We start from the raw sequence: 17,167 nt of genomic DNA on the forward strand, positions 1-17,167 counted from the left end.
ATTGTTCAGCATAACACCATATGCTATGGGATGTCCCTTTGGCCAGTCTGGGCCAGCTGTCCTGGTTTTGTCCCCTCCCAGCTTCTTGTGCACCCCAAGTCTCCTCACAGGGCAGCATGAAAGGCTGAAAAGTCCTCTGCTTTTTGTAAGCACTGCTCTGCAACAATTGCAACATCATTGCCTTATAAACATGGTTTCACATGACACCATACCAGCAGCTATAAAGAAAGTTAACTCTAGCCCAGCCAAACTAGGACAGAGACCCAAAAGATATAGTGAAAATGACATTTTTCAAACTGAACAGCACAGGTGTCTGGTGACCACCATGCAAAAGAAATAATACGTTCATAAATTGTGGTATGGCATCATGCATGCATTTTGTATTATTGAATCATTTGCTTGGTTATATATCCAGGCTAATTAACCTACTTTCTTGGAAATGAAGGTCCTCATCCAATTCCAGAATGAGATTATTTGGAGCTAACTTGCAGACCCTCGTGCTGCTGTTCAGTACTCACATGACTTTTGGTGTTTTGGACCTAAGAATTCAGGGTCTAGTCTCCGATTTCATGCCTTTGCTGAATTCATGTTGATTTGTGCCTCAGAATTTTCTTTAGCATTCTCCTGATTCCATCTCCTACTTCTCCTAGTACTGCATAAAAGCCAAATTTCAATTTCCAAAAGCAGAATGTGCTCCCAATGTCAACAGGACTTAAGCCCAAAACCTACCTTAACCTTCTATTTTGTTGTTGTTGTTATTGTTGAATCACTTTTTTTTTTTTTAATACATGTAACATGTTTATACAGCATAAAATACAGCACATAATGCATCAATAATACATGTCTATCATACAGATACTATAGTACAACATAATGCATGTCTCTGACTACTTGCACTGAAAATCTTCAGGAAGTCTTAGTTTCAATAAAACATAATTCATTGTATTTTGTCCTTGTTCCTTGTTTTATTTTGTCAAAACCGCAAACTTCATATACACTTTTTTGTAGACTTATCCTTCTAAGACATAAACATCGCTACGAAATTGAAGAGTAGATTTTTAAAGTAGTGTAGTATTTCATTTTTTGTCTGTCCTAGAGGAATATTTCAGCTCAAGGAAAAGACATTTAAAAATATATTTGTTGGTTTTCATAAAACCAGAAGATGGCAGCAAGTGTTGCCTAGAATTTTGTTACCACTACACTACTTCACACCTTCAGAGCAAATCAATATCCTTTGTAATGCAAGCACTTGCTTTGAATGTGGTGTGTGACAGAAAAGAGCTGATTTACATTTGCATCAGTAGCATTATTCTTACACAGGGAAGTAAGGAGGCTAATCCATTTCAAACAGATTTATTCATTTGAAAAGACTAATGCTGTGAGGGGCTGTCAGCGTGCATACGCCAAACAAATAATGCAATGATCTGGCTAATACATTCGCTGATAATACAAAACCACATGTATAATGATGTTTTGTTTTGTTTTGCTTACAGCCATCTCTGAAGTTTTCCACAGGACATGTTTGGAAGATAGTTTATACTTCTGCATATACTTCTGACATACCAACATTTGAAAGTATTCATGAGGACAGAGGATAACTTAGATGCTTATGCCAGGATGGTTCAGAATGAGGGCAGTGCTGCCATGGAGGTTGGTGGGAACACCTAAAACTGAGGTCTGTTTCTCCTCAGTGTACTAGTTACTGATGTACTGTTCCTAATTCTGCAGAGTGGATGGGAAGCCAGCTCAAGACTTGAGCAACAAACAGGCAAGTAGAGGTGCAGGAGGTTTAACGCATTTGTGGAATTTTATTTGTGGAAATGTGGGAGTAAATACAGACTATACTCTCTATACATTTTTATTAGAATACACTTGCCCACAGAAACTGATGGGCGTAGTTGAAAATCCCTTCTGAAAATCACATTCCAGGCCACATACTAAAGCAAGTTTTGAGTAGATAGCTCAACAGTTATTGCTGAAGGTAAAAAGAAAAACATGTTCCCTGTTCAATATAGATAAGAGTGGATCAGAGGAGAGCTGAGAATAATATAATGGACATAATACATCATGAAATAATACTTTTGTGATATCAACATCAATTGAAGAGTTTAAGTTTGAAGAGCTGTAGTATAGCTATTTTGATATAAGGCCTAATTATCATCAAAACTCACCTGGAAGCCACTCATGATTTTAAAAACCTTCAGTTTTGATTTTTCTTCTTATATGTCTATAGCCTATTTTAATTTTCTTGTATTTTGTTTTCTAGTTTATCTCTTCAGGCTGCAAGTGGGACATTGGTTTTATATAGCAATGTTTATTCACTGATATAATGATGATGTCTTATATTCCTTTCCTATTAACTTTTAACATTTGATTTTCTTGTCTGTGGCTGCCGATAGTCCAACAGCTGTGCATGAAGGGAAAGAAATGAGAGGAAAAAATACATGAACCTATAATACACATTTTTTGTGTTGCAGTAGTATGTTCAGGAATCTGCTCCACTACCTTCTAAACAGAACAACTGTGGATCTTTTTAATTTCTTTCTCTGTGCAAAGGAAAGAGTAATGAAAAAAAAATGGACAAAATATAAACTCAAAGGAGAAGTAAGTGGCTGTAATTAATTTGCAGGAATCAAAATAAAAAAGCCCAGATTTATTGTACAGTTTTGCATAAGAAAGATTCAACATTGCACTAGTTGTGGAAATGTTGGTAAGACTGCTGTTAAGGTATCTGAAATGACATCTAACTAGTAAAAGGACAGAATATGAAATTAATGCTTTGAAAAGTGCAGATGTCAAAATGTCTTAAATGAAACTATCATACATCAATACCACAAAATTGATCAGCAAAGAAAAAAATTGTTATATCTATATTTCTTCTGGTCATTGAACACCACTGAAAATTGAATATGGTTTATTTCCAAAATTACTTTTAGTTTAGGAATTTTGACAGCATTTTTAGTTGTGCCCGCAAGATTCTAATCAACTGAGTCAGATACAAATTAGGTAGAAATCAGAATTTAAACAGGAAGCAATTACATAATTTTTCTGCTAGACAAACTGCTAAGTTTAATAGATTGCTTCTTTGGTTCATGTGACTGGTGAATTTCATGCGAAACTTCATTAGTTTCCTAATAATATGAACAGGATATAATAATGATTTTAAAACAAAGCTGTTACCCCAAATAAATATGCAGGTTGGAGAACATCTTGCTCTTCCACACACTGTGTAACTCATCTTCCAAACAGGTCCACCTGGACTGATAACTGGAAGAAGGGTAAAAGAGGAGAATTAACAGTTTTAGTGATTTTTTACAGAAGATGGCCATTTCCATTTGTCTGTGGCTGCTGTCAAATATAAATAAGCATTTAGTGCTTTGTTGGCTAACCAAACTTCTTTAAAAAGTGAAGCATGCTGCTTACACTATGTTGGGTACACAAAATCCATTCATTTACGTGAGGTATTTTGTAGTGCTGCTCAATCAACAGGAGAAACCTGAGCTTGGAATTGAGAATGTCAAGTAGAATCATAGAATCATAGAATCACAGAATATCCTGAGTTGGAAGGGACCCATAAGGATCATCAAGTCCAACTCCTGGCACCGCACAGGTCTGCCCAAAAGTTTAGACCATGTGACTAAGTGCATAGTCCAATCTCTTCTTAAATTCAGACAGGCTTGGTGCAGTGACTACTTCACTGGGGAGCCTGTTCCAGTGTGCAACCACCCTTTCAGTGAAGAACCTCTTCCTGATGTCCAGCCTAAACTTCCCCTGCCTCAGCTTAACACCGTTCCCACAGGTCCTGTCACTGGTGATAACAGAGAATAGGTCACCTGCCTCTCCAATCCCCCTCACGAGGAAGTTGTAGGCTGCGATGAGGTCCCCCCTCAGCCTCCTCTTCTCCAGGCTGAACAGGCCCAGTGACCTCAGCCACTCCTCATACGCCTTCACCTCTAGGCCCTTCACCATCTTCGTGGCCCTCCTCTGGACACTCTCCAACAGTTTAATGTCCTTTTTGTACTGTGGTGCCCAGAACTGCACACAGTACTCGAGATGAGGCCGCACCAGCGCAGAGTAGAGCGGGACAATCACTTCCCTCGACCGACTAGCAATGCTGTGCTTGATGCACCCCAGGATACGGTTGGCCCTCCTGGCTGCCAGGGCACACTGCTGGCTCATATTCAGCTTGCTGTCAACCACAACCCCCAGATCCCTCTCTGCAGGGCTGCTCTCCAGCATCTCATCCCCAAGTCTGTACGTATAGCCAGGGTTGCCCCATCCCAGGTGCAGGACCCGGCACTTGCTTTTGTTAAACCTCATGTGGTTGGTGTTCTCCCGCCTCTCCAATCTGTCCAGATCTCTCTGCAAGGCCTTTCCACCCTCATCCGAGTCCACAACTCCTCCAAGTTTGGTGTCATCAGCAAATTTGCTCAAAACACCTTCTAGTCCTACATCCAAATCATTTATGAAAACATTGAAGAGGACTGTCCCTAAAATGGAGCCTTGAGGGACCCCAGTAGTGACCATCCACCAGCCAGATGTGGCCCCATTTACCACAACCCTTTGAGCCCTGCCCATCAGCCAGGTGCTCACCCATCGGATGATGTTTTTGTTTAGCTGTATGCTGGACATTTTGTCCAGTAGGATCCTATGGGAAACCATGTCAAAAGCTTTGCTGAAGTCCAAAAAGATCACATCCGCTGGTTTCCCGTGATCGACTAGATGGGTGATCTTATCATAAAAACAAATCAAATTTGTTAGGCAGGACCTACCCCTCATGAACCCATGCTGGCTGGGACCAACGACTGCATTGTCCCCCAGGTGCGCTTCAATAACTTCAGGGATCATCCTCTCCATAATTTTACCAGGCACCGACGTGAGACTGACAGGCCTGTAATTGCTAGGGTCTTCTTTCTTACCCTTCTTGAAAATTGGCACAATTTGCCAGCTTCCAGTCCAATGGGACCTCTCCAGATTCCCAAGATCGTTGAAAAATAATTGAGAGAGGTCCCACGATGATGTCTGCCAGCTCTTTAAGCACCCTGGGATGAATCCCATCTGGACCCATGGACTTGTATGGATCCAGGTGGAGCAGCAAATCCCGCACACGTTCAGGGTCGGTTGGGAGTTTGTCATTCCCACCATCATGGTCCTCCAGCTCAGGGTACCCTGGGTCCCGAAGCCCACCATCAGTGGTGAAGACAGAGGCGAAGAAGGCGTTAAATGTCTCTGCTTTGCCTATGTCATTGTCTGTGAGGAGACCCTCCCCATCTAGTAGTGGACCTATGTTTTCTTTGGTTCTCCTTTTTCTGTTCACATATCTAAAAAAAACCTTTTTTATTGTCTCCCACAGACATGGCCAGCTTCAACTCTAGTTGGGCTTTGGCCACATGAATTTTCTCCCTACAAACACGAACAGCATCCCTGTATTCCTTCCTCGTCGCTTGACCCTCCTTCCAGTAGCCGTACAGTAGTGTCAAGACTCCTCAGATCATAAAGCTGATAACTCTTTGTGTGATTGCATTTGTCTCTTTATGGCTGCTACGGTCTCACGCTTTAACAGCCTTTGACAGAAGAACATATATTATTCAACTGCTGGCACAGCTACACTAGTGTTGTCGCATTTGCTCCTGAGGATGAGCAATTCTTTCCAATAATTACATAAGTGAAAAAAAAAAATAAAGAAAAAAAAAAGAAAAAAAAAGACCCTGATTTTGAAGGCATATTGCCTCTATCTGAAATATAAATAAATATATCACACAATAAATGCAAATCAGTGAAGCATGGGAACATCTGGACTGGTGTCCTCACTCTGAGTGGTGAATTATCATGCCTAGTAATGTTTCATAGTTTTTCTCTTTATTTTCTGGTTTACCTTATCTGGCTTACTGTATCATTACCATTGGTACGCTCATACATAGTTGTTCTTAATCCCATTCAAATAATTTCCTAGTAAACAGTGGAATGAAAATACTCTTGAGAGTGATTCACTGCTGTAAAATCAAAATTTCTTGCTAGATTGCTTAACTGGTAGGGAGATAATAATATAAACCAAGGCACCAAATCTCTTAATAAATCTGTTATGAAAATAAGTCTACACAGTAAACTGTTTCTACCACCTCAAGAAAACTATTCTTCTGAAAATAATTTTTAAAAACAGTTATAAGATATAGAAGTTCCATCATATGTATGTCAGTCACTTTGTCTGACTCACAAATTGTTCATTTCTAGCAGCATTATTATAACAAATTTGTGTCTTCACATAGCCTACAGAAGTACTAAAAATTTAGAGAGCTCCTTTGGCCAATATTAAGCCACTTTTAGATTTTCTCAGTACTGAATCTATCTCAGCATGGAGGCAAGCATTAAGAAAATTATATATTCATTCAAATTTTTCAGCTTCTGCTTTTTTCTTGGCATGAGGAAATCTCAGATTTGTAGCCCAAAAGCCAGTAGACAGTGTACCAAATACACTCAGTGTACCAAATACACTTAGTGTACCAAAATTCACATCTTCAGACAGGGACATTCTTCCTCAGCTACAGCCTGCCCAAGATCTGCAGTATTTTTGCTTTTTGTCCCCTTTCTCTCTGTCTCTTCTTCAAGTATCTTAATGGGGCTGTGTTCTCTCAGGATGCTATTAAGTATTCAAACATGGTTGAAGAGCATGAGTGGAGTTGTGCTCTGTAAGTCTATTAAGTTATCCAAAGCCTCAATGTGGATATCTTCATCCAGAGGAATCAAAAAAACTACCAGTACACAGTCTACAAATTTCACTAGTTGATCTTCAGGGAGATATGAGACTTCGTTAAACACAGTGCTTTTCAAAGCAAAATATTTTTGACTATTTTATTTTGTTCCTTTTCATGTATTTTTAGAATGGAAACAGAAGTGTAAGCTTCAACTATTAATTTTTTAGGAGGATCATGATGTGGTCAAACTCATGAAAGACATCACGCGAGAAGTTGCATCTACACTAATGCACGCAGCATGGGTAACAAACAGGAGGAGCTGGAAGCCATTGTGCAGCAGGCAGGCTACGACTTGGTTGCCATCACGGAGATGTGGTGGGACCGCTCCCACGACTGGAGTGCTGCAATGCCTGGCTATCGGCTCATCAGGAGAGACAGGCAGCACAGAGGGGGTGGTGGCGTGGCTCTCTACATTAGAGAATCTTCTGATGTTGTGGAACTCCAGGCTGGGAATGATAAGGTTGAATCCCTGTGGGTTAGGATCCGCGGGAAGGCCAGCAAGACTAGCATCCTGGTCGGGGTCTGTTATAGACCGCCGAACCAGGATGAGGAGACAGATGAGGAGTTTTATAGGCAACTGACAGAAGTTGCAAAAACGTCGGTGCTTGTCCTCATGGGGGACTTCAACTTCCCGGACATATTCTGGAAACACAACACGGCACAGAGAAAGCAGTCTAGGAGGTTTCTGGAGAGCATGGAAGATAGCTTCCTGACGCAGCTGGTCAGTGAACCTACCAGGGGTGGTGCCCCGCTAGACCTTCTGTTCACAAACAGTGACAGACTGGTGGGAGATGTGGTGGTCGGAAGCTGTCTTGGGCAGAGTGACCACGAAATGGTAGAGTTCTCTATTCTTGGCGAGGCCAGGGAGGGGACCAGTAAAACCGCTGTCTTGGACTTCCAGAGGGCTGACTTTGAACTGTTCAGGACGCTGGTTGGCAGAGTCCCTTGGGAGGCGGTTCTGAAGGGCAGAGGAGTCCAGGAAGGCTGGGCGCTCCTCAAGAAGGAAATCGTGATGGCACAGGAACGGTCCATCCCCACGTGTCCAAAGACGAGCCGGCGTGGAAGAAGACTGGCCTGGCTCAACAGAGAGTTGCGGCTTGTGCTTAGCAGAAAAAAGAGGGTTTATAATCTTTGGAAAAAAGGGCGGGCCACTGAGGAGGACTACAAGGATGTAGCGAGGCTGTGCAGGGACAAAATTAGAAAGGCCAAAGCTCATCTGGAGCTCAACCTGGCTACTGCCATTAAAGACAACAAAAAATCCTTTTACAAATATATCAACGCGAAACGGAGGACTAAGGAGAATCTCCATCCTTTACTGGATGCGAGGGGAAACCTAGTTACTAAGGATGAGGAAAAGGCTGAGGTGCTTAATGCCGCCTTTGCCTCAGTCTTTAGCGGCAATACCGGTTGTTCTCTGGATACCCAGTACTCTGAGCTGGTGGAAGGGGATGGGGAGCAGGATGTGGCCTTCGCTATCCATGAGGAAATGGTTGGCGGCCTTCTACGGAGCTTGGATGTGCGCAAGTCGATGGGGCCGGATGGGATGCACCCGAGGGTACTGAGAGAACTGACAGAGGAGCTGGCCAAGCCGCTTTCCATCATTTATCGGCAGTCCTGGCTATCAGGGGAGGTCCCAGTCGACTGGCGGCTAGCCAATGTGACGCCCATCTATAAGAAGGGCCGGAGGGTAGACCCGGGGAACTATAGGCCTGCTAGTTTGACCTCAGTGCCAGGGAAGCTCATGGAGCAGATTATCTTGAGTGTCATCACGCGGCACTTACAGGGCAACCAGGCGATCAGGCCCAGTCAGCATGGGTTTATGAAGGGCAGGTCCTGCTTGACGAACCTGATCTCCTTCTATGACCAAGTGACGTGCTTGGTGGATGAGGGAAAGGCTGTGGATGTGGTTTACCTTGACCTCAGTAAGGCTTTTGACACCGTTCCCCACAACATTCTCCTCAAGAAACTGGCTGCTCGGGGCTTGGACTGGTGTACGCTTCGCTGGGTTAAAAACTGGCTGGATAGCCGGGCCCAGAGAGTTGTGGTGAATGGAGTCAAATCTGGTTGGAGGCCGGTCACTAGTGGTGTCCCCCAGGGCTCGGTACTGGGGCCAGTCCTCTTTAATATCTTTATCGATGATCTGGATGAGGGCGTCCAGTGCACCCTCAGTAAGTTTGCAGATGACACCAAGCTAAGTGCGTGTGTTGATCTGCTCGAGGGCAGGAAGGCTCTGCAGGAGGATCTGGATAGGCTGGACCGATGGGCTGAGGTCAACTGTATGAAGTTCAAGAAGGCCAAGTGCCGGGTCCTGCACCTGGGGCGTAACAACCCCAAGCAGAGCTACAGGCTGGGAGATGAGTGGTTGGAAAGCTGCCTGGCAGAGAAGGACCTGGGAGTATTGGTTGATAGTCGGCTGAATATGAGCCAGCAGTGTGCTCAGGTGGCCAAGAAGGCCAACAGCATCCTGGCCTGTATAAGAAGCAGTGTGGCCAGCAGGTCTAGGGAAGTGATTGTGCCCCTGTACTCGGCTCTGGTGAGGCCGCACCTTGAGTACTGTGTTCAGTTTTGGGCCCCTCGCTACAAGAAGGACATGGACGTGCTCGAGCGAGTCCAGAGAAGGGCGACCAAGCTGGTGAGGGGTCTGGAGAACAAGTCTTACGAGGAGCGGCTGAGGGAGCTGGGCTTGTTCAGCCTGGAGAAGAGGAGGCTCAGGGGCGACCTTATCGCTCTCTACAGTTACCTTAAAGGAGGCTGTAGAGAGGTGGGGGTTGGTCTGTTCTCCCACGTGCCTGGTGACAGGATGAGGGGGAATGGGCGAAAGTTGCGACAGGGGAGTTTTAGGTTGGATGTTAGGAAGTACTTCTTTACTGAAAGGGTTATTAAGCATTGGAACGGGCTGCCCAGGGAGGTGGTAGAGTCACCATCCCTGGAGGTCTTTAAAAGACGTTTAGATGTAGAGCTTAGCGATATGGTTTAGTGGAGTAATTAGTGTTAGGTCGGAGGTTGGACTCGATGATCTTGAGGTCTCTTCCAACCTAGAAATCTGTGATACTGTGAAGTTACACTAATGGAAAATCCTTATCGGGAGCAGATATTTCTTTGCAAATTCCTTTTGTTTTACAGCACTGCCACTTTTCAGACTTGTCCTGTGTTGACATGCATTCCTGGCAGTTCCTGCAATCACTTTCTTATAGAAGAACTTTGTTCTATATTTGATTATGAAATTTAGTTAAACAAGTTTGCATCAGTTGGTGCTGAGATAAATTCAGTGGCATGATTTTTGGACTTAAGAGAGAATTCGTCTGCAGCAGTGAAACTTTACATATTGGTTTGCAAAGATAAGCATGTAGAAAGTTTAACATGGGTATATAAGAATATTTAATACTTCTTCAGTTTTCCAAAGTTTTGGTATTTGTGTTACTCCAATGTTAGAGAGGGGGAAAAAAATATTTTACTTTGATCTGCAGTCTTCCATGTGATATAAATTTCAATATGGCTTTGACTGATGGCATTTATATAGTCTCTACTGTTTGTATGTACCTCTCACAGCATTTCACCAGTAGTCAAATTACACTTTGTTCTGGCAATAGATAGAGCTACCAGACATAACAATGTGCAGAATGCAAAATATATCTGTCTATCCTGGAGATTAAGATAATCCCATACTTTCTGTGCTGTTCGTTTACCAGACTTAACCATTACAAAAATTAATGCTGATTATGGTCTCACAACTGTCAAGAAGTTTGCTTGGAACTCCAGGAATTAGAAAACCAGTATTACAGATCCCTTTGACACCCTTAGATTGAAATATGTTCTGGTCATATTTCAGGAATACGTGGTTCTAATACATATTTCTATGGATTTTTAAGTACTTTACATGCCAAAGACTTAGGAATACATGCCAATAAAACTTTACTCTTGCTCAAAGTTTCATTTCAACAAGATGCTGATCTTTTCTTCATCCTTGTATATAAAACAAATACAGTATTTGTAATTCTAAAATAATAATAATAATTTCACAAAGATCTATATATACCTGAAGGTTGTATCACATGCCTTATGAATTAACACTTGTTATTCATATATGAAAGTGAATGTAATGTTGCTTACATGGGAACTTGCCATGTATATCGTCTAATTCTAAGCTGAATATTTACAGTCCCATATGAATAACAAACACTGAACTATGGCATTAATTACATTAATTTTTCATAGCTATTTGAACAACTTTGAACCTTAAATGCAAAGTGAGATAGTGAGTCAAAACTGAAGAAGATTTTGGCTGTTAAAAGTTGTTCGAAGCCCATTGAGCAGGAACTAGGCTGCTGAATAATGCAGACAAGATAATGAAGTGGAGATAAATGATCCCAAGCGGGCCCCTGCTGAGTGCCAGGAGAATATGTTTATACGGTAGATTTATTATCTTAACATCTTTTTGCAGTGACCTCCAATTTAGAGAAAATACCTGAAACATTTATAATCTGTGTGTTTTTATTTGTAACTGCAGGACAATATTCTTATTATTTATCTAGAGCAGCTGTGAGTAGTAGTGTATTGAGGATATAGAATTGGTTTGCGAAATTCTTTTTTCAGGTTAAGTAAAAGTAACTAAAGCAGATTCGGGGTAGGAATCTCAGTCAAATCTGTTCTTGAATAAGCAAGTAAGACCAATCATTTATATTTAGAGAAAAACAAACAAACAAACAAACAAAAAACAGTATCTTCTGCAAAGGTTATGTTTTGAGGCTTTCTTCTCTTTTCAAAATAAGACCTTACCTTATAAGTGTTATTCATGTTGTTTGTTTCAAGTCGACATCTACTATTCTGAAAAAGAAAAAACGAAAGTTTTAAAAAGTTGCTTAATGCAGATCATAAAGACATTCATTCAGAATTAACAAGTGTTTTCATGTTCAAATGTGGTAAACTATTATTGTTACAAGCTACACTATGGTTAATTCACCAGAGGCAGCACAGGAGCAGAAGCTCCTACACTTCATTCTCCACAGGTACTGTGTGAGTCATACTCAGAAAGGCATTTCAAATTTGGACATCAGCTCCCTTTATTTTTCTTTTAGCTCCACAAACTCCTTAATGTCCACTGCTCTAATTCATTTCCACCCTCAGACAGCTCCTAAGTGTACACCATGTTTCTTACATAGGAAGTCCTCTTCAGTTCCCAAGGCGGAGTTCCTTCCTAGCAGTGGGACTCTGGGTGAAAGTAATTTCAGTAACCCCTTTTGCTAGGTAACGGTTCATCAGCAAGAAAGAGGGATATCTGGAAAAGGCTCTTTACTAAGAGGGTGGGCAGGCACTGGAACAGGCTCTCGAGGGAAGTGGTCACAGCAGCAAACTTGACAGAATTCAAGAAGCGTTTGGACAACGCGCTCAGACATAGATAGGGTTTGATTTTGGGGTCATTCTGCATGGAGCCAGGAGTTGGACTCGATAATCCTTGTGGGTCCCTTCCAACTCAGGATATTCTGTGATTCTATGATTCTGTGGGGTGATCAGCTTGGTGGATGGTGTAAGAGCAGTTCATTCTGCTTAGCCTGACTTTAGTAAGGTATTTGACACTGTGTCTCTTAACATCCTCATAAACAGACTGACTAATCATAGAATGGCTTGGGTTGGAAGGGACCTCAGAGACCAGCTAACTTCAATCCCTCTGCCAGAGCCCGGGATGCCACCCACTAGACCAGGTGGGCCAAGGCTGCATCCAGCCTGGCCTTGAACACCTCCAGGGATGGGGCATCCACAACTTCTCTTGGCAACCTGTTCCAGTGCCTCACTGCCCTTACAGAAAAAATTTCCTCCTGATGTCTAGTCTAAATCTACCCCTTTTTAGTTTAAGACCATTCCCCTTGTCCTATCATTATCTACCTGAGTAAAGAGATCTACTCCATCCTTTTTGGAAAACCTCTTTAAGTATCGAAAGGTCACAATGAGGTCTCCCTGGAGCCTTCTCTTCTCCAGGCTGAACAGCCCCAGCTCTCTCAGTCTTTCTTCATAGGAGATGTGCTCCAGCCCTCTGAGCATCTTTGTGGCCCTCCTCTGGACTCATGCTTATAGGTCCACTTCCTTCTGGTGGTGCTGGGAGCACCAAACCTAGACGCAGTACTCCAGGTGGGGCCTCACAAGGGCAGAGCAGAGGGGCACAATCACCTCCCTCCCCTGCTGCCCACCCCTCTGTTGATGCAGCCCAGGACGCAGTTGGCCTACTGGGCTGCGAGCTCCCACTGCTGGCTTATGTCAAGCCTTTTGTCCACCAGAATCCCCAAGTCCTTCTCTGCAGGGCTGCTCTCAATGAGTTTTTCTCTCAGTCTGTGCTCATGTCTGGGATTGCCCCAGCCCAGGTGCAGCACCCTGCACTTGGACTTGTTGAACCTCATTAGGTTTATGAGGGCCCACTTCTCCAGCCTGTCCAGGTCCCTTTGAAAGACATCTCTTCCTTCTTTGGTATCAACTGCACCACTCAGCTCGGTGTCATCTGCACACCTCCTGAGGGTGCACTCAATCCCATCGTCTACATTGTTGATGAAGATACCGAAAAGCACCGGTCCCAAGACAGACCCCTGAGGTACAACGCTCGTCACTGGTCTCCACCTGGGCATAGGGCCATTGACCACCATAAATCTCTTGTTAGCCTATTGCTCCAGCCTGTCAAGGTTTCTCTGGACGAGAGCATGGCCTTCTGGTCTGCCAGCCACTCCTCCCATTTTTGTATCATCTGCCAATGTGCTGAGGATGCACATGGTCCGGGTCATTAATGACATGTTGAGCAGTACTATCCCCTGGGGAAAATTGTTATTTTGCACAACCCTTACCAGCTCACTGCCCGCTAATCTATCTAACCTTGTCCTATCAAGGAGGTGATCCAGAACACCCAGCATGGCCTCAACAGGGGCAAATCATGCCTGACAAATATGGCGGCCTTTTATGGTGGTCAATGGCCCTATGCCCAGGTGGAGACCAGTGAAGAGCGGTGTACCTCAGGGGTCTGTCTTGGGACCGGTGCTTTTCGGTATCTTCATCAACGATGTAGACGATGGGATTGAGAGCACCCTCAGCAGGTGTGCAGATGACACCGAGCTGAGTGGTGCAGTTGATACCAAAGAAGGAAGAGATGTCTTTCAAAGGGACCCGGACAGGCTGGAGAAGTGGGCCCTCATGAACCTAATGAGGTTCAACAAGTCCAAGTGCAGGGTGCTGCCCCTGGGCTGGGGCAATCCCGGACATGAGCACAGACTGAGAGAAGAACTCCTTGAGAGTTGAGGCCTTCAGACACTGTGAGGAGAACCCACAAAGTCTTTGAAGACACAAAATCCTCCAGAGTAATAGAGGCTATAACATATGGGAATGAATATTTTGGAAAGCTGAGGTTGGAAAGGAGCCCTGGAGGTCCCCAGGAAAACCTGCTGCTGAAAGCAGCCCCAGCAAGGACGTCAGACCACATGGCCCTGGCGATTCCTGCAGCCAGGTCTTGAGAAGCTGAAAGGATGCAGGTGGCGCAGCCTCTCAGGGCAACCTGCTCCCTTCTGGAGATTGCCCACGAACAGAAAGGTTTCCCTTTCTCTCCAGTGTGAACTTGGCTTCTTTCAGTGTAGGTGGGCACACACTTTTCAGATCGCAGTGCACTGCTGTGAAGAGCCTGGTTCCGCCTTGTCAACGTGGAGGTCATAGCTCAGCCACAGGGGCCGCTCTGGGCCCTTACGCTGGCACCTTTCCACTGAGGGTGGGCAGAAGAGCCACCTCCTTACTACTCAAGCAGGGTCACCTGGAGCAGGCTGTGCAGGAGCAACCCACAGATTCACCTGCTGCTTCCACTTGTGGAAAAACTGTGTTTTGCTTGAAGGGCAGTCTGCTGCTGGATTGCTGCAGGACTCCCAGAAGGCTGGGGGTCCAGAGCTTTCCTCTGCCCACAGAGACCGAGCAGAGGCGTGTAGGTCAACAAAGGGCCTCACTCCCCTGCAATGGCTTTTCCAAAACAGACAGTGATTCCCCTAAAGAGAAGAGCCATCCCCAGGGATGGGGCTGTCAGCATGGCCGTGTTTATGGCAGCTGAGCTGTGTGCAGGTCTTGAGGACCTGCCACCAACCTGTGGGGTCAGAGGGCTTGTGCACCACTGGGCCGGTGCTGGGAAGGAGGAGTCTGGGAGAGCAGCATGGAGACATGCTCTGTTGTGGCATTTATGCTACACCAAGTCAGCAGTCAGACCCGGAAATTTCCTCCCCTGCTGAGTCAGTGGCGGAAACCATTCCCTAGTGTGGGTTGTTCTGTTAGTTTAAAAAACACTCCCCTGAATGTCACCCAGATGTTTATTGGAGGTAACAGAAGTCAAGCCGCAGAGCTCGCCGCAGCACTGTTCTGAAGCTGGCGCGAGGTGCGGCCGTAGGGCCGGCCGGGTGCTGCCCTGTACTCAGCCGGGTTGGCTCCCCAGAAGTGCTGGATGTGGGAGCCTGCTGGGAGGTGGTGTTGGAGGGCCCCCGAATGGCATCTTCTCCGGATGCTGGGTCACGTCCCACAGGCCTCCTTCCGGGTGCTGAAGGGCTGTGGTCAGCGGCCGAGTTGTGTGGGCTGGACTGCCGGTGCGGGGACCTGCTCCGGTCCCTCTCTCTGGCCACGTCCCTGCGGCAACGGGTGGAAGAGACGACGACGTATTCCTGGAAGTCATCGTCCGCTCGCACCGAGTGCAGGAGCCGGTGGAAGGGCCGCCTGCAGATGGGGCACGTGGCTTTCCTCTCGGCCCACTGCTGGATGCACTCCAAGCAGAAGCGGTGCAAGCAGAAGGCCACATAGGCTGCGTTCTCGATGTCATTCATACAGATGGGACACAGGAGGTCTTCTGCTGCCTCCAACGGCCTGGGCTGCTGCTGCTGGCTGGCGCCGGCAGTCACGCCTAAGGCGCACTCCTCCATAGCTTTCTGGGCACCCGCTGCCATGTCCTGCCCCGACATCTTTGCCACGTGCCTGACCTTGTCTGGTGCTAGGAGGGGAAAAAGAAAGGGAGCCTCAGCTGAGGGAGAGGGTAGGAAAGGGCCTCCCAAAGGGGCTCCCTGTGGCTTGAGAAGCAGCAGCAGTCCTGTGGGACAGCCAGCCTCAGGGGCTACCCTCCAGCCCTGCCTTCCCCCGTCAGCTCTGGGGCTCTGGGGAAGAGCCGGGGTGTCCACGACCCCTGATCTCCACGTGCTCTCTCCCTGAGGCCCTGTATGACTGGGGTGAACTGAGGTACCTGACGAAGGTGCTCAGGGACGGTGGAGAAACTCTCCAGGAATCCTCAGCGCTGCCAAAGACCTTGGCCCCCTCCTGGGACAGCCGCTGTGTGGGACCCACATGCAGCACCCTGCAGCTGTCAGCGTGGAGAGGAGCGCTGCAAGAGGCTGCCTTTGCTCTGCGCGCAGAGCCGCTGCTCTCCAAAAGCCACAGCTCGAAGCACAAGCCACGGTCCTGCAGGAGCTGTCACGCCTCGCGTGTGCACCCGCAGGAGCTCCTGGACAAAAGGCACGGGGACAGAGCCTACAGCTGCTGAAAAGCACTGAGGTCACGGGCAGTCACAGTCGCTGCTTGGCGACATCACAGGGGTCTCTGGGGCTGCCCAGCGAGGAAGACCCATGTTCCCAAGGGGGAAGCTTGAAAGCTTCCACCAACAAGAAGCAAGTTGCCTTTGATTCAAATGGGATTGTGATAAGTGGGCCGGTGTTGATAATATTGAACAGAGAGAGGTATGATGACAATAAGCCTGAAAGGAATGTGAGAACTGCATCAGCTGTGTAAATTCAAAGCTCCTTAAAACAAACAACAACAACAACAAAAAGATAACCCACACAATGGGAAATCGTCAAATAGTTACGAGAACAATATTTTTGAAATTGATGTCAGTAAGTTTATGTGAAGAAAGGAAGGATGAAGAATTCTGAAATACAATCTTATTTAAAAAAAATAAAATTCTCTCCAATTCAAGAGAGATTGTTGTCTAACTCCTTTCAGCAAAATAAAATCAAACAATAATTTTGGTTACTACTTTTGAGTTGCTTTTTTTTCAACAAAAGCTTAATCAACCACTGTTCTGCATAGGAACACATTAGTAGGTTCAACAGTACGTAACAGATTTTATTAGTTGGAAAAGACAACAATTCAACTTGCAGTTTGGATAGGTGAAAATTTAGAGAATCTAAACTGCGTCACAGAATGAAACGAAGCATTCACCCACCACACAGATCCAGCAAGATAGCTCTGAGTATACTCTGACACCACCTTTATGGGCCACATTTTCATAGGATGTCAAAACTGATCTCTTCTAGAGTTGGGAGCATTCTGGAGTTGTCAGCCAACCTGGAATACTAACAAATTTAAACTTGCTGAAACATTATGACTATATTTGAAGAAAATAATTTATTTTGCTGCACATTTTTAGTGGG

The 17,167-nt window shown here is 45.3% G+C and overlaps 1 protein-coding gene across 1 annotated transcript; it reads right to left on the reverse strand.

The window, feature by feature from the left end:
- Positions 1–15,049: 15,049 nt before the first annotated feature.
- Positions 15,050–16,848, reverse strand: LOC136789150 (E3 ubiquitin-protein ligase Topors-like). Its single transcript, XM_066989026.1, has 2 exons — positions 15,982–16,848; positions 15,050–15,735 (listed from the first exon to the last, which is right to left on the reverse strand). The coding sequence occupies exon 2, from the start codon at positions 15,704–15,706 to the stop codon at positions 15,068–15,070; it is 639 nt and encodes a 212-aa protein (XP_066845127.1). The 5' UTR covers positions 15,707–15,735; positions 15,982–16,848; the 3' UTR covers positions 15,050–15,067.
- Positions 16,849–17,167: the final 319 nt, after the last annotated feature.

Source organism: Anser cygnoides, chromosome Z (assembly GCF_040182565.1).
Source record: "Anser cygnoides isolate HZ-2024a breed goose chromosome Z, Taihu_goose_T2T_genome, whole genome shotgun sequence".
NCBI lineage: Eukaryota > Metazoa > Chordata > Aves > Anseriformes > Anatidae > Anser > Anser cygnoides.

Coding starts and splice junctions, on each gene's coding strand:
- LOC136789150 (XM_066989026.1), bottom strand. CDS start 15,706: ATGTCGGGGCAGGACATGGCAGCGGGTGCCCAGAAAGCTATGGAGGAG.